The 26134-nt window shown below is 53.3% G+C and overlaps 1 protein-coding gene across 5 annotated transcripts in view; it reads right to left on the reverse strand.

Moving 5' to 3' along the window:
* SH3PXD2A (SH3 and PX domains 2A) overlaps positions 1-26134 on the reverse strand; it is a 221563-nt gene that overhangs the window by 18433 nt on the left and 176996 nt on the right. For 4 of the 5 annotated variants that reach the window (XM_019636362.1, XM_019636361.1, XM_019636365.1 and 1 more), the window contains 2 exons: positions 5087-5200; positions 540-623 (listed from right to left, as the gene is read on the reverse strand). In XM_019636362.1, coding sequence (XP_019491907.1) covers positions 540-623; positions 5087-5200 — 198 coding nt within the window. The remainder of the gene's footprint in view (positions 1-539; positions 624-5086; positions 5201-26134) is intronic. The other variant, XM_019636363.1, reaches the window with a different exon arrangement.

Genomic DNA, 26134 nt, shown 5'->3' on the forward strand with positions numbered 1-26134 from the left:
AGAGAGAGAGAGAGAGAGAGAGAGAGAGAGAGAGAGAGGAGGAGGAGGAGAAGGAGAAGGGGAAGGGGAAGGGGGAGGGCAAGGGGAAGAAGAAGAAAGAAGAAAGAAGAAGAAAGAAGGAGGAGGAGGAGGAGGAGGAGGAGGAGGAGGCGGAGGAGGAGAAGAAGAAGAAGAAGAAGAAGAAGAGAGGGAGAGAGAGCCAATGAAGGAATTTAGAAATGCTCAGTTCTCTTAATCTTCAATTCCCAGGGCAAGTATGGCCTTTCGTAGGGTCCAGCTGCCCCCACAACTGTGTCTTAAGTCCCATGCCCCCTGCCCCCAGGGCAATAGCAGAAGCCACAGCCACCCCAGTGTCATCCCAATTCCCCCGCAGCCCCCGTACCCGCCTTCCCCCAGGCCCCCAAGCTGCAGTAGGCGAGAGGAAAGTCTGGCTAGTGGATCTGGGTGAGGAGACCACAGGGCAGATCCCGGAGAGGAGAAGAGGTGTTAGTGAGAGAGAGAGGTGGCAGCTGTGGGTGAGAAGCCAGCTCTGTGGTCACCTCGGCTGTGCTGCCTGTTGACCATCCCGCCCAGGGTCCACCGGCGATCCAGGCGCCGCAGATGGGCCTTGCGTCTCTTGGACACTGGTGTGGGAGATGACGATGGAACACGCGGCCAACAGGAACCGGCAGAGAGAATGGAGATGGGGATGAGATGGGATGGGGCGGGAAAGGGATACAGGGAGGGCAAGTCCACATCCCCAGGTTGTCATCACCTGGACCAAGTCCCAGCGGCACACACCTGCCGGATGAGGGCAAATACAGCTGACAAGTGACATCATTGGCAGGAGGGGAAAAGTTCACCCAAAGTCGAGGATTATGTCCCTGAGCCTGGGAAGGGCTGAGAATTTAGAATCCTGGCACCTGGGAGGTGAGCTCCGGCCAGCACAAAGATGCCCCTCCACTGCAGCCCCCGGGACAGACCACAGCTCCTGCCACTGCAGGGCAGTGCAGGTTCCTGGTGGGGGGAAGGGCGCACCACACTGGGGCTTACAGCCCCGCCACCCGCTCAGTCACCAAATCCTGCTTGCGAACCTGCCACCATGAACCAGGTACCATGTGCAGAAGAGTACATGTGCCCAAGAGACTTGGGGTGCCTTCCTCACTACTCTGCATTTGTGCCTTTGCTTTCTCAGTCATCCCCACTAGACTGAGTCTGTTGAGAGCAAAGACTGTGTCTCTGCATCCCCAGAGCCCAGCACAAGGCCGGGGATACAGCTGATCCCTAAGAAATGGTGCTGAGTGAAATGTCCACATGGGTAGAAGTCACAGGCCTTGGTTTTGCTCCTTTCCTACAGGTCATTTATATGAATTTCTGATGACAGAGGACCTGCCTCCCCAGCTTCTCACTGCTCCAGACCACCCTCTTTGGAGTGGCATCCTGCACTAGTCCTCTGTTTGCTGTGGTACAGCTCCAGATGCCCCCTGCCTTCCTATGGGACACCGACGTGGAACAGATACCAGACCAGGGCTCCAGGGTGCCAACTGGCCCCCACCTCCTGGCACTGCAGGAGGAGGGTGCTAGGCTGCCCAGGTCTGGGGGAGGGAGGCCAGCAATGAGAGCCATAGTAAAACTGTCTGGACACACACCCGAGCCAAATGCCACCAAGGCCTCCTGGGAAGTATTTGCTTCCCTGGAAGGAGGACACTGGCCTATTAGGCCTGCTTCTTATAAGTAGGAGGTCTGGACAAAAGGTTAGGAGATACGGATTAAGTCCAGGCCCCACTGCCAGGTTCCTATGTCACTGTGGGTGGGCTGCTGTCCCTCTCTAAGCCTCTGTTTCCTCTTTTGTCAATGGGGTTGAGACTCTCTGCCCTGGCACGGAACAAGGCAGGGGACTGAATGGACTCCGTGGAACCTACGTCAGGTCCTGTGTGAGGCCAGCCAGGGAGGAACCCTGACAGCTGATGCCTGGGCAGGCGGGTGTGTGATTTCTCAGAGGGTAAAAGAGCTTCAGCTGATGACCGGGCCAGGGGTCGCCTTAGCAGTAAGTGCCGTTCACCCAGTTTAAAGCATTTACAAGGACTCTCTCACTGGAGCCTCACATAAGCTCTGTGCAGTTGGCACTGTCACTTTAGAAACGAGACAGCAGAGGCAGAGGGCTGTTAAGGGGCCCTCTAACCACACATCTAAGTGTCGGGGCAGCACGCAGATCCAGGCAGTCTGGCTCTGAAACCCTGTCTCTGGGCCCCCACAATGTTGTTCTTCCCCCTCAACCCTGCACCCCTTGACCTGCCAACAATGGGGGAGGCTGGACAGAGGGGCAGGGCCTGGTGCTGGGGCACCTGTTCACTGGAGGAACGCCTGGCCTTGGTGCAACAGCACAGGTGACTATGGGCTGGCTCACTGGTGCCAACACGAGCCCACCAGGGAGGAGGGCAGGTTATCGCCAGTGGTTGGAGGGCACAGGGACACAGGCAGGAGCCCAGGCTTTGGTCTTGGCTCTGCCACAAACTGACCTGGGGGCTCTGTGTAGGAGATACGTCTCCGGGCCTGCATTTCCTCACCTCTGAGAGGTGACAGATGTGACAGTTCACTAAAGCACCTTGCAAATGTCGGGCTTGGACCTGCATCATTGTCAGTGGGTGAGAGGGCCTCCACCCCCACTCTAGCCCTCCTACCCACTACTGCTAACATTTTTGAATTCTATATAGTACACTTGGCTTCAGGAAAAACACACAAACATGCGTATGACAGCATGTCTGATAATAGAAATAAACCAAAACAGCCTACGGTATCTTTCCAGAGCAACAAAGCATGAGCTGTTAGGGAAGCTCTGATGGAATGAAAGCTTCCAAATTCTGTCTATAGGGCTCAGGGCACCTATTATGGGATGGCAGCAGGGCTGGGGTAGAAATGGCTGGAGAGGGGATTAGGGTGGGCTAATCGCTTAGCCACATGGCTGCAAGTGCAGAGACTGGCAGATATACCACAGCTGCTGGGCTCTTGGGCCCGGGGTACTGAGCCCTGAACCCTTCTATAGAGTTGGGTAGAGATGCCCTAGACGTGATGGTGGCATTCACAGCTGCCCAAATGTTGCCAGGGGTACTGCTGGCACACAGGCCCTACCAAAAGCATGCAGAAGAACCTGTTTTAAGGAAGGTCGCCCTAGATGCTCAAATGCGTGCGTGCACAAACCCCCTCTGAATGCAGAGCCTGCAACTGGCTGCCTGATTCTTCATCAAGGTCAAAATCATCTACAACCTGCTACTGCTTGTTCTGTGCCAAGCACCAGGCTGGCATCTGTGCCCACACACCTCGCAGGCTCTTTTCTGCCCTGGACTTTTCTGTCCACTTAGTGTCCTGTTCCTCCATCATCTACTCAACACCTCTGCTCTGACATTCTTGGCATAGCCTTTTCAGGTGGGGGCACTGATTCCACATACACACCCTCCTCGAGTTGCTTACAAGCAAAATCCTCCGTGGAGAGGCATGCAGACCAGTGGTAAAGAACACGGGGCAAAGAAGGCTAACCAGGGCTCGAGCCTTGCGAAGACAAGCACACAGCTCAATGTCTGGAAGCCTCAGTTCCTGCATCAGGAAAATGGAGATCCCAACAGCGCCCTTCCAGTAATAGTGAGGGCATATAAAGCACCAGCCGGACCCCTGGAGTGAGCAAGATCACATTACACTCTAGGGATTGTTATTTCTGAGAGGCCCTTGGACAAGCCCAGAATGGGGAACTGGGTAGGAGCTGAGGCCTGGTGGCTGCAGACAGACTAGACCAGGCCCAGCCTGGGAGCCAAGACCCTTCACTGCTGCAGAAGTGCAATGGAACCAGAGGTGAGATGGGGTGCAGGCTCAACCCCAGGGCTTGGGAAATAGCCAGGAAGGACTGAGCACCTGGCCTGAACATGCAAGCTCTTCCTGATGGGATCTAGTCCCTGGAAACATGTCACAAGGTGGATGCACATTGCAGGGACTGCAACTCTGGTAAAGGGGCGGCAATAAAGCGTTTACTGGAGGAAGGGTGGGGCTCCAACTGCCTGCTGAGTAACCGACATTTAGGGGAAGGATGAATAAGGAGCTGGCGCTTGGCGGGCTGCTTATTTTGGCCTGGGCAGTGGGGAGTTGGGGGCAGGGGTGTAGGCCTGGAGGTGGCCTGAGCCCTGGGTGGCAGGTCTCCATCCCCCTTGCTCTCAGACATGCCCATTTGGACAGTCCCCACTGTCCGTTACGGCAGGCATTCCTGCTGCCAAGACACAGGAGGTTTGGAAGTCATTAAGAGCCGGAGGCCGGGAACTAGGGGTGCCTCGTACTCACTGGACGCTGGCAGCCTGCTCTGGGGAATACCTGAGTCCACAGACAGGCTGTCCTGGCTAATGCTGGCCTGGCGGGGACGGGTAGGTAGGGGGTAGCTCTTTGAAATGCAACTAGAAAGACCCAGAAAAACCTCACTGGGCCAGTGTTCATCAGAGAGGCTGAGGGTGCAGGGGCCGGTGCCACCCTCAGTGCCTGCAATACTGAGAAATGACTCACAGATCTTCCCTCGTGTCTATACCCTCGGCCAGGCTAACAGATACCGGCGTAAAGGCCTCTGAGCAGAACAGCAGATGCGCAGAAGTTGTGTGCACACAACCCCTTGGGGTTGTGCCTGTACAGGAAGCACAGTGTGGGCCGGGGGGGAGGCAAAGGTGGGGTCTCTGTGTGGTCCCCCAGAGGACCCCAGGGGGAAGAGGGGACTTCAAGGGGTCTAGCCCCAAGACTGTTCTCCCTCGTATCTACCCCAAAGTTACCAAAGCCTGAGATCAACACCCCAAGGGAATTTCCCATCTAATTTTAGCCTTATATGGGGGCCAGCAGGGACAGGCCTGGGACGGAAGGCGAACTTGTGGGTCAGATCAAGAGAGAAGAGGCTAGAACATGGCCCAACCCTCTTCAGGGGTTCTGATGGTTTTAAGAAGAGTGGGAAAGCTGCCTCCAGGAGGAGTTGCACTCATTCCTGGGGCCAGGGATGGGGTGGGAATTAACCCCTAGGGATCCCAGGGCGGGCCAGCTCCCCGTACCTGCCTCATTACCCTGATTTCCCAAACCTGCAGGCCCTTACCTTCCCCAGTCTTCGAGGTGTTGATATCTGAGTCATCCCGAGTACCATTCTGGGCCTCCAGGTAGGTGGCAGGGACCCAGCCCTGCTCCTCAGAGGTGCTCACGAACCACCAGCCTGCAGAGAGGACAAGAGAGAATAGGGCCATGAGAACCCAGCGCGATGGCAGAGGCAGTGGGAAGGGCACACAGCCAGACAGCCTGGGCGTCGGGCGAATTCCTGGCCCATGTCCAGCCTCGAGGAGCCTGCGCCTGGCTAAGGAGAAGAGACCAACACGCTCCCTCAGAAGAGGGCCCCATGGACCGCAATGCATAATTCCACAAATGTGGAATGAAAAAATGAAAAAAATGAAACTGAAATAGTATGTCCAATGTGTTTAAGTCACCTTTCAGGAAAGGCCAAGGGAGCACACAGGCCCTTTCTTTCAGTGGGCCACCAGACCACTGGTGTGGCCTGGGATTTGGCCACTTTCTCTGCTTCAAAGGCATCCAGGGATAAATGCATCCAGGGATGCCTTTCTAAGGGTCACTGTTCCCCTTTCCCCATCACGGGTCAGTGGTATTTCCACATTGGTGCTACTCACAGCTGCTCTTAAGTGTGCTGACATTTCAATCACAGTAAGTGGGCACTGTACCCTCGAATGACCCTTGACGGTCAGTCATGGCCAAATAATAAAGGCACATTCATTTTCTTTCTTCTTTTGTTGGTTCATTCATTCACCACTCAAACACACGTGGATTGAGCAACACCCTCCAAGCACCAAGGTCCTGGGACTCTGCTAACTGCCTTCAGTCCTTTCCTAGAAGGTACCCTTCACAGGAGCCTGTCTTGGCCCCGACCCCACTCGGATCTTTCTCTGTCCTCAGAGTAATTTGGCGCCAGTTCTTTTCTGTCCATGACAGAGCCCGCCAAATCTGCACTGTTTGCTGCCAAGAGACCCAGGGCTTCTCCTTGGCAGCACTGAGGCCCCATCACTGCCCATAGAAGCAAGTGGCTGCCCAAGGAGGGGGCACACTGGGGGCTTCCCAGGCACTCCCAGCTGGGCTTAGCACTGGGAGGTAGAGGAGGAGGAGGCTGCCTGAGGCTGCTGTGATGACAATGAAGAGGGACAGAGGACAGAAGTTCCACCACTGCACAGGACTCAGAACCCAGGGACGTCTCCTAGGTCTTCAGCTAGGTCCCCACCGCCCCTTGTGACAGGCCTCTGTGATCTCGTCTTGAATGCCCACTGCTCCCCGCCCTTTCCGGGGAGTTCCACAACTCTCTGCTCGTAGCTCTGCAAAGCCCATGAAGCCCTATAACATCTGTACGAAGCCATAGCAATGGATACACATCATACGTTTGTCCATACCAAAGAATACACAGCACCAAATGAACCCTAATGTAAACCCTAATCTGGGTGATTAGGATGTATCAATATGTGTTCATCAATCGTCACAATGTATCACTCTAATGGGGATATTGATAACGGGAGGACTATGCATGTGTGAGGACATGTACCTCTGTACCTACTGCTCAATTTTGTTGTGAACCTAAAACTGCTCTAAAACACACACCAAGTCTTAAAAAAGAAAAGAAAAGCCCTGGGTGAGGAGTCCAGACTCCTGAGGCCCAGGCCTGTTTGGCTCAGGGGCCTCAGCTGGGTTACTGCCCCGCTGGAACCGGGGGCAGATGCCTTCCCCTTCCCTCCTCCTGCCAGGTTCAGGTCAATTCCCTCGTCTTTTCCCCGAATGTGATCGGTGGGGGTTGCCTCCATCATACCCACAGCTGTTCACACATTCTGGGCCTGCCACGCATGGGGCTACTGAGTGGGCTGCCTAGAGCAGCCCTCCCTGAAGCCCAGGCCACGATGGTGTGGCTGCAGCTCACACAGGCTCCAAAGAAGCCAGAAGGCATGGATTTTGCAGGGGGCTCTGCCTGGGATGTCTTCTCCCCTTCTTTCAGCCTCTGGGGGAGCACTTTCAGGAACCCCAAGAGCACCAGCCCCAGGTGTTCTCCCACAGAGCCTGAGAGGAGGTCTCAGAACAGGGCCACCCATCTCATAGGGCTTTCTGCCGTGTGGCTCTGCCTCCTTAGCCACCGGAGTGGGCACATACGGCCAATCATCTTCTGATTGGTTTGTCTTCTCCCTGGATGCTGCAATGGTTCAGCATTCTTTAGGAACCGGTATGGGTACTTGGTGATCTGAACCCTAAGTTCCATATAAACCAGGCATCACAGGGACATGTGGGAAGAGATGGCCTGAGAGTGAAGTCAAAACAGAAGCAGCCAGATCAAGAGGTGGGGAAAGTCAGCTCTGGTTAAGATCACTGGGGTCCTACAACTAGACCACCCTGTTGGACTTCTAATCACAATGAGCCAAAGACCTTCCTGTGGCGTTTAACTTGGCCAGAGTGGGTTTCAATCACAGGCACAGAGGGAGTCCTCACCAATGCCATCTCTACTCAGCAATCACCGAGGTCCATGACTGCAAGTCCACTATCATGAGTCAAGTCTGGAGAAGAAAACTCAGGCTCTTAGGCAACTGCTACCATTGGTCTAAACGGATAAGGACGGAGCCCTCAGAGTCACTCTGGGTAAACAGCCCCCGCCCAAATTCCCACTCACCAGGGCCACCTTGGGGACTGGCCCCTGCATTGACCTTTCTCCCTGGGACCAACCAAGGAGCCTCATAATCCCAGGATTCAGGTGTCCTCCCTGCTGGTGGTGTTGTCTCCCCGCCCCCTTACTTCACCCTTTGGAAACCCTCCCATACATTCTATTCTCTTCCTTCTCCTAGAAGCCAGGGATCCGGGATGGAGGCATAGATCTGCACTTGCTGGCACAGGGAAACTCCCGGGGGCAGGGCAGAGACTTGCCGAGGGGCCAAATGTGTGGCTGAGGTGCCCAGTAGGTAGGATGGCATGATGCTGTGCACCTCAGACTACCTCGTGCCCATGGATGTGCCAGGGCTCTGAATCCTTTCCGCCTCAAAAATCTCTGCTGCACCAGAAGCTTCCGGGAAGCCTGGGCCACAAGATCAGTTGACTGAGCATTTCCTCACCCCAGGGCAACAACTTAGGGTCCCATTCTCCTGCTGTATCCTCAAGACTTGGGGTTGAGACCCTCACCATCCTCAAGGCCTGGTGGTCCCTGCCAAGCTTGCCCGAGAACACTGGCCTGGGCTTCCACTCCAGCCCTAAAATGTGCAGACCTGGGCTGTGTGGCTTCAAGTCTCAGTTCACTCCTGCATCAGGCCCTGCAGAGAACTTGCGGCTGGTGTGGCAATGGGCACCTCTACTGAGGTAAGATGGATAGGCTCAAATACCACCCAGGTAGGCATGAGTGAACATGGGCAGAGGCGCCCACCCCAGCTCCATGCAGACCTCCCAGGAGCCCGGGCACAAGTCACCGGGGGAGGTTCTCTGGGCCTGTGTCCACCCATGACTGCTGACAGGCCTCTCCCAGGTGCCAGCAGCTCAGATGTCAATTGCTGCAACCGGGGCTCCTGACCAAAGTCCCTGCTGCCCAGTAAGGAGCAATTAGAGCCTGAACCCCTGGGCGTGGCCCAGCTGGCCACGAGAACTCAGGTGTCAGCCAGCCCTATGGGGCTCCCCGGCTCACCTCCAATACGCACGGCATCCTCTTTCCTGCAGGGGCTGAGAGTGTGTGAGGTATGTGCAGAGGGAGGCGTAGACAAGGCTATGCATTTTCAAGGACACGGGAGATGGGTTCTGTCCATGTACACTCTATGTGCACCAGGAACAAAGAGTTTCTGTGCATTTATTATACATGATGAGTATGGCCAGGCCCTAATTTTACATGTCACTTTATTTAATCTTCAAGAATCTTGTGAACTAAGTGTTACTGTCATCATTACCCCCACTTTATAGATGAGGAAACTGAGGCAGAGATAGGTCACAATTAGCAAGAGGCAGAGCTGGACTTCAAAACCAGGCAGTCTGGCTCCAGGACCCATATTCTTAGCCACCACAGCAATGAATAAGGTATATATCTGCTGTGTGCACAAGGGTGGCTCCTTGGGAACGTGTGTCCCTGGATATTGGTACTTTACACATGTACCTGTGTGTGAATGGGTTATGTCCATGTCCCTGGGCATGCGCTTTGTGTGTATATCATGCATAGAGATGTAGGGCTGTGTGTACCTGAGTGTCTGTGTGTACGGGTGAGGGTCCTCTGGGCTAGAGGGTAATAGTTAGGGGTCTGCGGTCAGAACAACTCAAAGTCAGGTCCTACCTTGCTATTTCCCAGCTGTGTGATCAAGGATAAATTACTAAACCTCTCTGTGCCTCAGTCTCCCCTCTCTGATATGAGAGTAATTAATGAAGCCTACCTCCCAAGCTTGTTGAAGATAACAAATGATATGTAAGTAGCTTTGCTTGGAGCCTAGCACAGAGGAGGAGCTCAAAAATCTTGTGCTACTATCAGCATGGTGGTGGTTGTTTGGCATTCTCCTAGGCTAAAGGAGTCAGCACCCATGGGTGGCTAGGCGGTGTCCGGGCTTGAGGACTGTATCGGAGTACTCAGTATGGATGGCTTGGTGAACTAACCTGGATGGATGTGTGCGTGTGCCCATGCATTTACTCTAACCTATGGAGTGTGGGGACTGCCTTCAGCAGCTCCAGAAGAATGGAGGGTACCACCTTGTGCAACACGGCTGTGCTTTCCTCAGCTGATGCAATACGTGGTGGGAAATGGGGCCAAGGGGGAGATGTCCCTGGGGTTTTTCCTCCTTGCCCAACACATCTCAGCCTGGCTCCTGCTCTTCCGCTCGCACAGTTCCCTAGGACAAAGGTCCTGCAGCCTTCTCGCTCCTGTCCTAAACTCCTCCAGGAAGGCCTCCTGGACCGATCTTCTCCAAATCCCCACCGTGTCCAGAGCATCAACCCCATGACTCAGCTGCTCATACACTCTGAGCATTAGTCTTGTTGAAACTATATAAGTATACCTTGTCTATTTTGTCTCTAGGGCAGAACTGAGCTTGTAGAAAGCAACCTGAAAGATGAGGAAACTGAGGCACAGAGTCTAAGTGCTGAAGCCAAAGACCTGAGTCTGAATCCTATCTCTGCTACTTCTATGCTCTGCGGCCTCAGGAACATGACTTAACCTTTCTGAATCTCAGTTTCTTCATCTGTAAGATGGGAGGGCTACCATCTACCTTGCAGGCTAGTGTGAGGATTAGAAGAGATAAAGAACAACACATGGGGTTTGGCACCTAGGAAGCACCCACAACAGGAAAGTGATGAGCTTTGCTGAATGAAGGACTAAAGCCACAGGACGTGGGAGGTTAGGATGCTCAGGGATCAGCCTGAGCCGCCTCTTGCATTTTTCATGTCCCCAGAAGACACGTCCAAACTCCCAGCCGGCCTCTGCTAGCCTTCCTCTTCCATACTCCCAGCCTGCATTCTTTGAAAAGGAAATCCAGTGAAGTTTTACTAAAGGACTTAGGTTTGGATGGATGAGTGGCCACCCCTGTGCACAGATGGGGGCGGCTGTTCACTGACTGGCTGCCAGACCCGGCCTTTTCCTGAGAAGTCACTGCTGGTTTCTAGGCAGAAGGGGAGCGGGAATGGGGGGCGGGGTTGGAAGAGAGAACTTGGTGGAGAAGGATAGTGGGGAACCCTCCAGGGGTTGGGCTGGCTGGGAGACCCCTTAGCACAGCACTGCACCCTGGCCTGGCAGCCATGCTCAGGCAGCTCTTCCCAGCGGAGTGCCTTTTACCAAGATGCCCTCTTCACACAGTGCAGAAAAGGGGCCACTATGTCTATTCCTTTGAATGATAACGGTTGAAGGGGAACCCTGAGAGAGGAGCTCATGCACACGGGACATGCAGAAGAAATCTTCATTGTGAGGTCTCTAGGCCTGATCTTTGGAGCTGGGGAAGTCATCTGGGAGAATCCCAAACTGGCCAACCCACTGCAAGGTGCCTCATCTAGGTTCCTCCTTCTGTGAGGGCCATGTCTCTGCAGTACCAGAAGAAGAAGGTCATTTTAGCCTGGCTGGCTCACAGGCCAGGACCCAGGCCTCTCCAGGAAGCAGAGGCCCAGACAGAGCAGTAATGTCACTTGTCACAACAGCCAATCCTGATTGCTGGCTCTCAATAAGAACTTGGCCAGCACCTCCAGCTCAGGGTAGGAGACGCCCCCAGTCCCATGGGGGTAAAGCTCAGGCCCTGAAGCCAGGCTGAGCATAATCTTCAGCTGTTTAGCCGGTTTCAAAGCCCTCTCAAATGGACTAATTTGGGCTTCTCAATGCTGGCATTGGGAGAGGGATAGAAAGGGTAGAAACGGAGATTGAGACACACACCACACACACACACACGGACACACACACACACGGACACACACACACACGGACACACACATATCACACACACACACACACGGACAGGAGACAGAGAAAGAGAGACAGAGTCAGAGATGGGAGGACCTTGGTGAGGGGCCAGAAGAGGGGCTTGGGGGCCTCAGCCTCTCTAGGAAGGGGCTGAGACTGGCTGAGGATAGCAGGAAGTGACGTGCACTCCTAGGCCACTGCTGTCCCCAGGGTGACCAAGCCACAATGGCCTCCTTAATGACAGAGAATAATGAGCACATTAGGGCCAGAGGAGGCCAGCTGCACACAATTAGGATGTTAATAAAGTCTTCTGAGGTCACAGCTCAGCCTAGGACAAAGGAGCTGGTGGGGGAGGAGGACCCTGCTCCTTCCTCTCCCCCTGAAATGCCCCAGCCCTTCCTCCTTCAAGGTGCCACCCTCCAGGAAGCCTTCCCTGACTCTCCCCACCTCCTGGCCCCGCTCACCCCAGGATCCAGCGCATGGGCACTTCTCAGCCCCTCTTCCAGGACAGACCTCAGCTGAGATCCTGGCTTCACAACATACGAGCAGCGTGACCCGGAACAGGTCACTGGCCATCCTCGAGACTCACCACACCAGGACAGAGTGCTGTGCCTACAGGGCTGCCTGGCATCAGGAACTTATGGTGCTCTCAATAACTAAGCATTTACTGAGCGCCTGGTACATGCCAGGTCCTGTTCCAGGCATGGGGACACTGCAGAAAACAACACACAGTCAAAACGCAGGTGCTCCTTCCATCTTCCTGCGTGGCATACACGATGGGTACAGTCACAACCTGCGCGCTGGCACTGGGGCCAGCAGGAGAGATCCGGGCTCCCACCCACCAGTCCTGGGCACAAACCCAGAGGCTGCTGGGCAGGATGAGACTCAGAGCTTGGAGTTTGGGAGAACCCAGCAGCCTTTAGCTGACTTCCAGGCCTCGTCTTTTCTTTCCCTCCAGGTCCTTCATGGGGTCTAATACCAGTTCATGCAGAGCAGGGCATCTGTGGACCGCTAATACATGCCCAGGCCTCTGCAAAGGGTTTTGGTGTCTGGCTGGGGAAGGGTGGGTGATGCAGCTAGGACAAGTAGAGGCATGGCCCCAGGCCTGAAACACCTATCTCCATTCATGAGGTGCCCCTTGGCTCAGGCTTCGGCCCCTTTGGGAGGGGATATGTCCAGGCATTGCCGTGTTCTTCCCTGGGAGCACTTTGGAGGAGAGGATGGGGTGATAATTTGTGAGCACCAAATGGTGACGGTGTGGAGATGCTGAGAAGAGGAAGGGGGCCTCGCCAGGCACACGTCACCAGTGTTATCCACCTGGCCACACCACACCTGGCACAAGGCTGGGTCCTAAGGGACTGCTTCTGCCTTGGACCCAGCCTGACCCCTTTCACATGACCTTGGGGGAAGATCTGAGGCTTCTACCTGAGAGGGACCAGAGACACTGGAAATGCAGGCTGCCTATGATGTGCTGTGCCTTTAAGGACAGCGAAAGGCAGCCCACCCTTGGCCAGGCCTCCCCTGGTCAGAAGGCTCTGTCACTGAGCCTCTTGCCAAGACACACTCCAGCGCACAGCATGCAGCCTCCACGGTCCAAAGCAAACAGGAGCGGGTGAGAGGCTCCCCCAGTCTCTCCCAATGCACCCCACAGCCCCTGCCTTCCTGCCGGACCAGTTCCTCTGGTCCCACCTCTGGCACCTACCCCATCTCTGTTGCCCATGGCCTCCCCTCCCCCCAGATGGAGTTCTCAGGCCACCAGGGCCTCGGAACCTTTCTTGGGCGCCTGAGGCCTGGATTCCAAGACCATTAGCACAAGCTGCTACGTCACAGTTTGGAAGGCTCTATGGAGTCCATGGCAAGAAGACAGCAAGCACTGGGCTGCTGCCACCCCTCCCCCGACCCTGCTCCAGCTGGCCCACCTCACTGGGCAGGCCCAGGAGCCCAGGCTGGGTCTGGACGGGCTGAGGCTGTGGGGGAGGCACCCAGGAGACCTGGTCAAGGAGCACTTGCAAGCAGAGAGGGGCACATGATAAAACGAAAGGCAGAGAATCATGGTTTTAAGCAAGGGCTCTAGAGCCAGGTTGCCTGGGTTTAAATCCCAGGTCTGCTCCTTACTAGCTGCATGAATTTGGGCAACTGCCTCAAAACGGACCTACAGCAGTACCTACATCTCAAAAGGGTTATGCGGCGTAGATGAGTTAATCTACAAAAAGTGCTCAGAACAGTGCCTGGTTCCCAGCAAGGTGCACCAGAGCTATTATTAAAGTGCAAACCACGGGAGTTTTAAAGGAGCCAAGACCTCAGTACCCCTCAATGACTGGGGCCAGGGCTGGGCAGGTGGGTCTTAGGTGACTAGAGTTTCAGGGAGGGAGAGTCTCTTGGTGTCACTGTCATTTGGCCTTGACCTTGGAAAGTCTCTATTGAAAACTGTGGGTCTGGTTCTGTGCCTGGCATGGGTAGGGGTCAGGAGCAGGATGAAGTGGAGAATACAAGATGGCACGAGGCCCCTCCAGGAACTGCAGAGCAGGGTGATCCAGGCAGCCCCGTGCCACAGACACAGTGGTGGCTGATGTAATGTTTGCTGAAGGAACTATAGACATCAGAGATGAAACTGATAGGGAAGAATTCTTAAGAGGAGAGGAGACCTGAATTGAACCTCCGATCAAATCTGGAGTGGAGAGGAGGGGAGGGGAGGAGAAGGGAGGGGGGAGGAGAGGGAAAGGTAGGGGAGGGGAAGAGTGGGGAGGAGGAGTGGGGGGAGACAGCAATCTGGTGGGGGGAGCAGGACAGGCAGAGTGGTGGGAGTACATATGGCCCAACGTAGTAATGCTTGTGATGCTTCATGGTGGGGATTTTTTCAGATGAAAGTGAGTGGGGCACTCACCTTCAATGTCACTGTCTACCGCCTAGCCCATTATAAAGCAGGGCACAGAAATATGAGACTGTGGCCAGGGATTCCTTAACAGAAGGAGGCTCAGGAAGTAGAGAAGATGCAAAACGGTATTTTCTAACATGATTGTAAAAGGTACAAATGGTGGGTGAGATATGGCTACACAGGGTGAGGCACTGGAAGGTGTGTGTGTGTGTGTGTGTGTGTGTGTGTGTGTGTGTGTGTGTGTTACTCCTAAAAGAAGAACAGAGACAAGGGAGGTGTGAACCTCTCAGAATCATATCAGGAAGGTTAAATACAGTTTCACAAGAAGACCCTTGGAGAAACGCTCAGGGTAACAAAAAGGGCATTTCCCCTGATGTTCCAGGCACAAGAAAGAGTAAGAAAGGTAAGTCGAAAGACACTGGGAGGGCTGGGCTATGAGGCCGATTCGAGGGGAAAGGGGTCTGCCGGACTCCTGTCAGCAGCTCGGCGCTTTCTCTCAGGAAGGAGGGTGGTCATTTTGCAAAGCACTGACCGGGAGGGTGGTAGGCAAACAGACCCAGGGTGGGGATGGAGGCAGCACTCATGGGCCACCCTCCACAAGCCGGCCGTGAGAGAAGGGCTGGAGAGCACTTGACAGAGCCTGCCAGGCCACCATAAGCAATCCTGGGAGACACAGATATGAAGCAAGGCTAGAGGACACAGAACAGGCAAAGGTCCCGACTTTCAAAGAAGGTGAATTCCAGAGTAGAGACCAGCAACCTCAGTGCTGGTCCTGATCAAGTGACACACGAGTTTCCCAAGGGATGGCTGAAGAGCCTGGAAAGTGGTTCGTTACCAAGGCAGTGCTGGACAGAAAGGCACTACAGGAAGGAAGGGGCCAAGCCGCACTGGATGCTGATAAAGAGTGAATTGCTGGTGAGTCTGGGATGTGTCATAGCTGAGCCATCCAGGCCTCGGGGCTCTCATGATCCCCCTGGGGCTGCAGGGCTGCACTGACGGATTCACAGTTGATGCTGACCACATCCAAAGAGGGTGTGACAATTCACTGGTTACAGCCTAGACGGGGAGTTCTACTGGGAACCTGTGCTGTTGGATGTTTTAATCAGTCCAGGGATGAGGACAGAGGAGCTGTGCAGGTGGCACCATCTTATTTAGCAAAAGCTGTGCCAGGATCAGGAGCCAAAAAAGAAGGTCTGAACAGATGGTCATGACAGGTCAAATCTGAGAAGACGAAAAGTAGTAGATGGAGAGACGAAAGGACCTGGCGCTTAGTACAGTGATCTTATAATTTACTCTCCAAACTTTTTGGAGTAAATGGGGGGCGGGGAAGTTGCCAAATACCAGGTGCCAACTGGGCAATCAGGTTGTATGGGTCACCCGACTGGGCCAGTGAGGATGAAAAAGGCCCTGGAGTTTGGAGGACTGTACATTCAGTAAGTTGCCCCCCTATGAAAACATAGGCTGCTTTAGGAAATACCTGGACTGGGTGACTGACCCAAGGTGCCTGGCTAAGAAAGGGCAGCACCAGGAGAAGTGCCCAGGTATGAGTCCCAGCACAGCATCCATTCCCCTTACAAAAACGACTCCAGCTGTTTAGACCTTTGCAGAAAGAACCAACACCACCTGCCCTTTCTAGGTCCCCCAAATTTCCATCTAACTGGGAGACCAGCTCCTTCATCTGCTTCTTCATCTATCAGTGTCTACAAAGCAGACCTGATTCTCGGGAGAATCATGGGAGTCGTGCTTCCACTCCACCTGCCCTCCCCTCTGAGCAGGGGGGACTGACAGGTGGTTTCAGGTGCCTATCTCCAGGTTGCCTCTCTCTCACCCTCTCAGAGCCCACATGGAAGGGGGAGGCAGCTGCATCCAGGCTGACAGAGTTTTCTGGCCCAAGATATTATCCAAGGGCTTTGCCAGGAGAGAGTGACTTTGGATCAGCATTTCTCAAACCTCAGCTATTTCCACACCATGCATGATTTTTGCCAATATCCTTGAACTATGTATACTGTGGTTCACATAGTAAATATATATTTAAAGCAATCCACCTTTTTTTTTTTTAACTTCAAGAAAATAATTTGTTTAGGAAACTTCAGATTGCCACCATGAATAAACAGCTAGGACCACCGGCCTCAACCATAAAATTATAGAGAACAAAGCAGGGTAGTCAGTTTGAGCTGCGCAGCAGAAGAGGCTGCGCCTGTGGGCGGCTCTCTCTTCGTTATTACAAAAGGAGATTAGAGAGGGGTCAGAGATAGTTGACCATCGAGCTGAGATAAATCAGAAGGCTTGAAAGAGAACAGAAACAGGACCAACTTTTCTCACTGTGCTGCAGAAATATTTAGTACTGCCTCTCTGTACCGCCTAAAATCACCCCGTGTATCATGGTGTTGCATGGGCTACATTTCTAGGAAACCAACTTTGGACTAGAATGATACTTGGTCATTCTGTAAAACAGCTAAAGAGGAGTGTCCTCATTAGTGAGATGAGGATATTAACTAACGCGTACTAACCAGGCTGTGTGAGAAGCCTAAGAAAGAGAATGAAGCGCCTAGCCATGCGTCTGACGCCTTCAATTTCCAACCCGGAGAAAAGAGCTGAGGGAGCCCTTTGTAGCTGTTACCCTTCTTTCAATGAGCTGACTCCAGTGCTTAAGAAGCACACATGTATGTGTTTGGTATATATTTTCCCGTTTCTCTCTCTGCTAAAAACGGAGATGTCTTGGCCCCAGAATTAAGTTGGTTTCAACAGAAAGCCTTGGGCTGACAACCATCCCCTCCCTTCCAGCTGAGTTCAGCCCCTCTTCAATTGGGGCAAAAATAAAACGGGGGCAATTTCAACTTTAAAGACCATCTCCATAAACAAAACAAACCCACCCCACAATTTGTCGAGGGCATTCCTCCCTCCAAACCCTCCTTATTGAATTTCTGGGGAATTTTAAATAGAGGCCTTGCAAAATCCTGCACCGCCTGACGTCAACAGCTCTCTGACAACGTGGATTCTGCCAGGCGGTGTGGGGAACAGTCACCACGAATGCTGATGCTTTTCCAGGCTCCTTTCCCAGTTGGAACTTGGGAGCCACTGGTGTCACCCTAGACTGTGGGAGAAGCAGCATTCTGAGGACTGTCCTGCTTGGGGTCCTGTAACTGTGGTTCCCAAACCTCAGGCCTTACAGAGTACCAGACATCCAATTAAGTTATCCAAGTAGCACTTGTACTAGTGTTTTCATAAAAAAAAAAAAAAAAAAGCAAGAAAAACTTAAATACTTCAGTATTTCAAAAAAGTCATTTTCCTATGCTACACTAAGTGGAAAACCAGCATCCCTTGGCATAAATAGAAGACAACTGGAAAAATGCATACACTGAAAACATGCTATGGGCTCCTAGCATGATATTAAGACTGATTCTAACAAGACACTAAGGCTGGGGCTAGATTTTTTTCTAGGTCAAACAAACAAACATCATCAGCAAGTGTTAACCAAACAGGAACCCCAAATGGAGACTTTCCCCTTGACCCAGCCTGGACTGAAAGAGACCTGAAAGGAAACAAAATTCTCATGATGGGATTCAAGGCCATTTACTGCTGTATCCGCCACACATTTGTAGGATGACCCACTCTCTGGGGAACACCCATTTGTAGAAGGAGGCTTGGGTTAAGGATATGCAGCCCCAGGTGTCAAATCCAAGCTTGGTCACTAGCAAGCCTTGAGGTGTTGGGCACACTACTTACCCTTCTGACACTCAGTTTCTTCTGAAAAATGTAAACAAAGCCACCTGCCCTAACCGCCCCTACTCAGAGTCACTCTGAGATAATAGATGGGAAAATGGTTTGAAAAGTCTCTGGGTTGTAGGTAGATGGAGCTGGAGGGGTTATTATTCTGAGCAATTTCAGGGACCTGATGGACTCCTAACTTCTCCCTGGATACAACTTACTGCCCAGACGATGGGGGCCCATCCCTGCCTACAGAGAAAAGAAAATAAATATGCCACTTGACAACTTTCTTTCACAGTTAACCTTCCCAAAAGCCACATGGGCCTCAAAATATTATCCCCATTTCATAGATATGGAAACTGAGGAGCAAAATGGCCATATACTGGCTACTTAGTGGCAGAGTGGGATCTGAACACAGCCTTCTATGAGGCCTGGGGGAAAATGCCGTCCATCTTGCTTTTTTTGTGCATATCCAGCAGGGTTCAGAAGCCCCCAAATGTGATGGTCTCTCAGGTCCATCAATGTGCCCAGGACATCTTTCAAAGCCACCACCTTTGCAAAGTTCCCGTGACTCCCCACAGCTGGGGTTCTGCTCTCCCGCCTTGGTTATCTCCTGGCACCCTGACCTTAGGTTTGGATTAGCTGTCGCCCCCAGCTAGACCAGGAGCTCTCTGAGGACAAAAGCCAAGTCTTGCTCATCTTGGCATCCTGTCAAGCCCCTGCCTGGCTCAGTGTTTCAGACAAAGAAGGGGCTTAGTGAGCAGTTGTGGAAATGAAATGCACTGACAGATATGCACTAGGCTTCCTCCTCCTTTCATGGCTTCTCCAGCCACACCAGTCCCTCCTGCTCCCCTTGGCTTCAGTATCACTCAAGTCCAGCTCCTGGGGTCAGTGTGGGGTCAGCGCTGGTCATCTTCTCTCCAGCTGTCACCTCTCTGGCCCCGGGACCTCCTGCCCTGCTAGAATCCAGTGCAGTGGTTCCGCCCCTGGGCTGCATCCCCTCCTCCAGTTCCCCAAGTGGAGGAGGCACCTCTGACTCACAGCTCACCTCAGGGGATTTGCGCACAGGGACTTGAGGCTAGGGGATTTTTGTTGTTTGTTGCGTAACTTGCCCAAGATCACCCAGTAAACTAACACTCCTACCCATGAGCTCTCAGTCTGCTCCCACACCTGATTGGGCCATTTTCATTGGGGCCTCTCCCCTCACAGGAATGGAAAAGCAACGCTCAGTGAGGTCCCATAGGCCAAGCACCAGGGACAAGCCTGCGCCCTGGGTGAGGCTCCTGGAGGAATGCAGGGAGACTGCTAGTGGCCTCTTCCCAAGTTCATTCAAAGCAGCCTCCCTGGCCGCAAGCCTCCACAGGGACCCCTGGTGCAACAGCTCCTCATACAGGAAACAAAACACCCTCCTCCTTGGGGGGAGGGTACAACTCCGGAGCCCTGGAACAGGCAGTCCCGGACACCTGCTGCTCCCAACATCCAGAGGGTGGGTGGGGAGAGAGCTTCCAAAAATAGCTTCCCTGATCACCGGGCCCCACTCAGGGCCTAGGGAACCACAGAGGATGAACCAGGAGGCACCAGAGTGTGTGGGGAAGAAGCTGGCAAATTACCTGAACTCTCTGGGCCTCGGCTTTCTCAGCTGTAAAGCAGGAGTCCTGCTTTATAGGGCAGTGGTGGTGATTACAGGGAAGATGGTGCTTGGCTTGCTGTCTGATATAGAGGAAGCTCTTCAATAATCTCTTTCTTGCCTCTCTCATAATTTCTGATATTAATAGTCTCCAGAAAACAGCAAATGGGCTTAACCTGAGCCCTGAATACCCTGGTCCCGGGATAACCATCCTGGAGCTCCCGCTGGGTTGTGGTGATTTAGGAATAGGGTCTTTCCCTGAGCTTTTCCTGCCCCATTTCCCTCCCATCTCTCCTGCCTCTGGATACCATCTTGTCTTCCTAGTTCCTAAGAGCTGGTCTAATACAGATTCCACCCCAATCTATGGAGAAAAGGCCATACTCAAACCAGATTACATTCCTAGTTCACATGCCTCATTTTAGACTCACCACAGTTACAGTGATTGGTCAGGTAGTGTGACTGACACCCATGAGCACCAATCAGTGATGGAACTCTTTTCACCTTTCACTCTGTCAATCTCTTGTGCCTAGCACCCCCAACACCCAAAGCAGAGGGGTCTTCAGAGAGTCACCACCCTGCCTCAAAACACACCAGTGACCGCAGTCCCTTCTGCCAGGTCAGAAGCAGGTAACTAATTGTCTACTTCCCTATGAGGCTGTCAGCTCCATGACATGGGGATCAAGTCTGCCTTGCTCCGCTCCATGCCTTGGTGCCTGGCACACAGCAGGAGGTCAAGATTGGGGAATGAATGAATGCCTGATCACCAGTTCATGGCTACATGCTTGCTTGTTTGCTTGGTCTGGTTTTCTCTGCTCTGAATGAGGCCCAGACTTTGATCAACACCCCACCACAGTCATAGGAAGATCCTGGTACCTGAGAGGAGAGAAATGGGGTAGGAAGCTGGGAAGTCAGTGACCTTCCCTGCCCTCCATAGCCCACCTCACAGCCTCCATGGGGTCATTCCAATAAGGCAGGGCCCTTGGAGGAGAGACTTCATTCTAGAAATGGTTTTAAGGTGGGGAGGCCTGGACTGAGTAAGACAACAGACATCTGGGGGTTGAGACGGGCCATGAAGATCTCCTCCCTTTAAATATTCTTGGCAGTGACAGGCCCAAGGTACCCCAGCTGAGTTCCAGTCCTTGCCCATAGCAGGCTATAACGTCAATCCCCAGGAAGTGATCAACATTGTCATGGGCTCCAGCTCCCCAGCGCTGGCCTGTCCCTTAGACTGCAACGTGGATGTTTCTGTCCCCACTCTGTCCTGGTCTCTATGGATCACAGTTCCTGTCCAACCTGCCTCTGACTCCGTCCAGGGCCCCCAACCCTGAAACCACTTTTAGAATGAAGTTTCTCTTCCCCTTGGATGGCCCCATACATGCTGAGATATGGGGGTATGGAGGGCAGGTTAGGCCCCTGGGGTCCAGAATCTTCCTCCCAGCTGCCTCATCAGCTCCGACAAGACGCTCTGGCCCCATCAAAAGTAGAGGCCCTTTAAGTGCAAGGAGACAAGTTTGTGTCCGGCTGTGCAGTGAGGCCAGGACACAGGGCTGGGCTCGGGGACAGAAGAATGAGGTTAAACACGCATAAAGGGAGGCATTGAAGCAGAAGCTCTGGAGGCTTACTCTCCCTGCACAAAGCCCTGTTGATGAGGTCAAGTTCATTCCTCTCCTCCAAGGGACAGTTAAAATCCTTGCTCTGTTGGCAAGGAGGGCTAGGCACTCGCAAACCCAGGTTCTGCTCCTGTTACTAATGCCAGGGGAAGCATGCCCCTCAGTGTCAATACTCTGGGGAGCAGTTTTATTTATCCCAGGAAGGAAGGAGTTGATCTGATGCTTGCCTAGGAGGTGCTGGTTGAAGTGGGGGAGGAGGATGAGAAGCAGGTCTCTCAGGGCTGTGTTGGGACTAAGGGAGGTGAGGGCCCCATTATTTTGTCATCTTCATGGGTGGGTCAGGGTCTGCTCCAATGTGCTGAGCTATTTCCATTCTATCCCCACCTGACCTACCCCCACCCCAACAATGCTAGGTACATGCAAACATGCAGAAAATGCCAGCTTAAATAGGCAGAAGGGTCAGGGCTCTTGGTTGGTGGGCAAAACAGAGGTGAGAAGGCCCCAGGTAGACAAAAAAAGACACTGGGAAGAAAGACTCCAGTTTAGCCCAAGGAGGAATAGGGGGCAACAAATGGGCTAGGCACTCCCCACCCCCACCCCCCATCGAAGGTTGGTGGAGCACTCCCATGCTGGGCCTTTGAGACCCCTCACTGGCTTGAATTTTGGCCTCTCTAAGTCCCAACGAGATTGCTTTCACAGATCTTGTTTAACTTGAGAAGGACGGAGGGGGAGGAGGGGCAAGGAAAACTGCATTCTTCCCCATCAAAGCCAAGAGTCTAAAGTAATACTTCTGGTTGTAACTGATCCTGGCCTGTTTGTGATTACGGCCTCTTGCTCGCTTTCTGGCAGGACGGCCCTGGAACCCCGCAGCACTGCTAACGGGGAGAGAGAGACACACTCGCTTACTTGGATAATCTTGTCCTCGTCTGACATGACCAAAAATGTCCGTCAGCCTCTCTGCTTTCAGCAGTTTTCCAGGGCAACTCTTCAAAACATTACTTTATTTAAAAAAAAGGGGTGGGGGTGGGGAAGCCACCCCCAACCCCTACCATGAAATTCCACAATACTAATCATATTCCTTCTGTTACCAGCACCATCCTGGAAAACACAGCGGCACCAGCAGTCCCATTGGCTGATGCAAATTGAAGGAGAAAGGGAGGCTGGGGATTGGGCCACCTTCCTCTTTTGAGACACACACACACACACACACAAACACACACACACACGCGTGCGCGCGCGCACACACACACACACACACATCCTCTACCTCTTTTGCTGCCATAGCACAGAAGTGGCTTAGCAAAGCTCAAGACTATTTCTCAGCTGCTCTTTCTCCGGAAATTTAATCTGCAAAGCATTTGGCCTCACAAAACCCATTCCAAAGGTGTCCAGGAGCCCACGAGCCCTGTGATCATCATTACAAACCTAGGGACGGTTGCAGCCAGTGACCCATTTGGCTGCTTGGGAGAGCTCGCTGAAGGCTTGCCAACATGGTCAAATTCCCCTCGCCTGCTCCTTCTAAGCTGAAACTGGCTTTTTCTCGGAGCCCCAGAGGTTAGAGGGGATCTTAGGAATGCCAGAACCACAGAGATGAAAGGAAAGGACTGCTTCTTGCCCAGCTTGGTAAAAGTATGGTTGTCAGGGCAATAGGGAAACTAAGTATTTAGAAAACAACTGTGGCTCCTGTCTTCACGCTTAATCACACCTCTGTTTTATAGGTGAGAAAAGCTGATGCTCAGAGAGGTAAAGTGGCTTGTCTGAGGTCACTTGGTTAGTGGGTGGCTGAGTCTGGAACCTAGATTGACCGAGATCCTCTTAAAATCCTATCATGTCTTCCTTGAGGGCACACCATCGTTCTGCTCACTGAGATGATGGACACCCTGAGCTTTGTGCCAAGTGGCAATGCCTTGACTCAAAGACTCGAGCATGTGGATGACTGGAATTGGCAGAAAGCCCCCCAGGGCACAGGGAGGTCACTTGGTCAGGCCCGGGAGAAGCCTGGAGCCCATGCTGCAGGGGCTGGTGCAAGGCTGGGGACCCCAGGCCTTGCTGTGGGTGCATCTGGATTCCAGCAGCTCAAAAGCCTTCCGCAATCAAAGATGGGGGACATGAGGAGCAGAGACAAGGCTGGAGCCTTGAGAGGGTGCCCATCAGAAGTACAGACAACAAATGAGAAAGACCGAGTGTCCAGAAACACTGGGACTGGAGGCCTGGCCAATGTCCACAGCAACCTCACCAACTTCCTCGGGGAAGGGAGGAACAAAAGAGGCCGGGGAGGCAGGGTCTCTGGTCCGGGGGGAGACCTGCAGCCAGCCAGTGGAACAGCCCCACCGTGGCCCCGAGAAGTGGTGTCGCTAAACAGGGGCGTCTGCTTTCTCAAGTTGGGGCATCTGAACATGATCTTGTGGAGGGAAGTCACCATGTTTGAAAGAAGGACATGAATGATATACAGGAAGCGCCTCCTAGTCTGGGGCCTGCCTCTGGGCTGCCTCCAGGCTCTAGCTTTAGCACCAGGCTGAGGGCCCCACAGAGTTGGGGAGCTAAAGAGTCTGCTCACCTACTCCTCTCACCTGGGTGAGGGCTGGGCCTCAGTTAGTCAGGGGTGAGTTGGGGTTCACCCAGCCCTGAGAAGGCAGTGAGGCCTCAATGGTTCTGGGAGATGGCAGCAGCCCTCAGAGACCGCCACCTCTGCATCAATGGTCCACAGCCATACAGCAGCCCTGTCATGAACTAGCCATGTGACACGGAGCAAGTGGCTTCACTTTTGCAAGCTCTGTTCTTCCCCTGACAAAGGAGTGGTTTGGGCAGAAATGTCTTCCTCAGCTGGATGGGGAAGAACAGTGGAAAGCTCTCCTTCACCTGACACGTGAGGCTCCTCAAGACCCTCGACGTGCCCATCTAGCCTGCCTACTGCTGGGTGAGCGTCTGCTCTCAGGCAGCCCCAGGCACTGTTGCCAGGTCACGCTTGTCCACACCACCCTCCACACCTTTGCATGAGTCATTCTGGCTCGCTCAGCTTACAGTACCTTCCTCCTTTAGCTCCTTCCTTGTTCAAGGCCCACCTTTTCCAGAAGGTTTCCATGACCACCCAATCCAGCCAACACTGTGCTTTCTGCCTTGCACATGGTAGGTGCACTGTGAAAACGATCGACTCATTGCATCTGGGCCTTTATCCTGCAGATAAGAGAGAGCCCTGGAATGCCGTCACTTCCAGTGACAGGAAGACAGGGACAGCTGCTTCTTGTCAACGGCTGCACCCCTGTGAGGGACACACCACAAGGCACACAGTAGTTGGCTCCGTGTTTGTCAACTGAATGAACAAACTACATCTAATGGAAGCGGTCCCTGTGTGTAGGACCTCACCCAGACAAGACTGAGGCTGCTGACAGATGTGGTGGAGGAGGAAGAAAGCAGTGGCAGCTCTTCCTTGGGTCCTGTGGGGTTGGTGGGGGTGCACAGGACAGGTCTATTTAGACAAAGGGGAAGGCAGGGTGGGCTGGGGTCCTGACCAGCACTGCCCAGGCTCTGCCCTCATACCCTCAGCCCTGCCTGGTAGGTCCCTGGTGAGCGGATCTCTGGGGAGGCCACAAGTGTCCCCAACCCATCCACTCATCCAATCCAGCCCTGGCCCATGGAGCTGGCTGAGCCAAACACTGGAACACTCACGCAACTCTTGCGCAGGAAACTGAGTCAGGTCACTCCCCCTCTTCCCTTTAATATTCCCTCTGACCAGCCCTCGGCCCTTCCCCATCTGTGGCTCCAGCAGGACTGACCTCCACTCTTCTGCTCTCTGTGGCCTGGGGAACCCACGCAGCAGAGCGCTCTAGGGTTTGACTTTCCAAACAAGTAAAATCCACGAGGAAGAGAAACACAAACATCCAGATTTCCAAACACTGGGTAATAGGATATGTTGGAAGCCCACGCCCCACCTCCCAGCTGTGCAACCTTGGGGCAAGTCACTTACTGACTCTGGGTTCAATTTCCACCTCAGAAAGATGAAATGCCACCATCTGCCCTTCCTCTTACCAACATGTTTTATGAACTGCATGGTTTTCTAATTTGTAAAACAAAATATTCTGATTCAGAAAGAGGCCACCTTGAAAAATGTTCCACGTGCCTTACTAGCTGGCATGAGGAGGCAGTCCTCAGGTGCCCTTGACCTCTCCCATGAGCTGCTAGCAGGAGTCTAAGCGAACAGACTTGCAGGCTTCAAGCCACTGTGCTTAGGACGTTCCTTAAAGCACAAGGTCCTGGGACATGGTGACCCAGAGTGGCCTGTGGCAATGCCGACGGGCCGTACCAGGAGAGAGGGATTTGCTACCATTAGCACACTAGTCTCAGACCCACTTGTGTGTGGTTCACTCATTTTATGGCCAGTCCTTGGCAGCTTCCTTCCCTGAGTTTGGCTCTCTCTCACCTCCCGTAGTGCCTGGGCCACTTCCCCATAATCCAGTCTAATAAAAGCTTCGGAGAGGCAAATGCAGTTTTGCATGAGCCCGAGAAGCACCTGACTAAGAAGGGAAACGTAGAGCTAGGGCTGAGGCAATTAAATGAAACAAACAAACAAAAATCCAATAATTCCATATAGCATACTTCAAACGTAGACAGAAATGAACTTGAGGGTTACACGAGCCAGAAGCGTCCCTCCACTTACGGGGATTTAACAGCTCAGTTCCCAGGATGGGGAGTTGCAGTGAACACTGGCTCCCACCAGGTTCGCAGGGCAACTGGGTTAACTGGGTCACCCTGACCGTTTCCCCGCAGTGAGTCCAGGGAGTCCAGGTCGGCACTGGGAACCAGAGGATGAGGTTATGGGATCTGAAAAGATGCAGATAGAGGCGAGGGCGGTTACCCTGGGTAACCCCACTACCACCAGGGTGATTGCCGAAAACCCAACT

Source organism: Hipposideros armiger, unplaced genomic scaffold, assembly GCF_001890085.2.
Source record: "Hipposideros armiger isolate ML-2016 unplaced genomic scaffold, ASM189008v1 scaffold_28, whole genome shotgun sequence".
Lineage (NCBI taxonomy): Eukaryota > Metazoa > Chordata > Mammalia > Chiroptera > Hipposideridae > Hipposideros > Hipposideros armiger.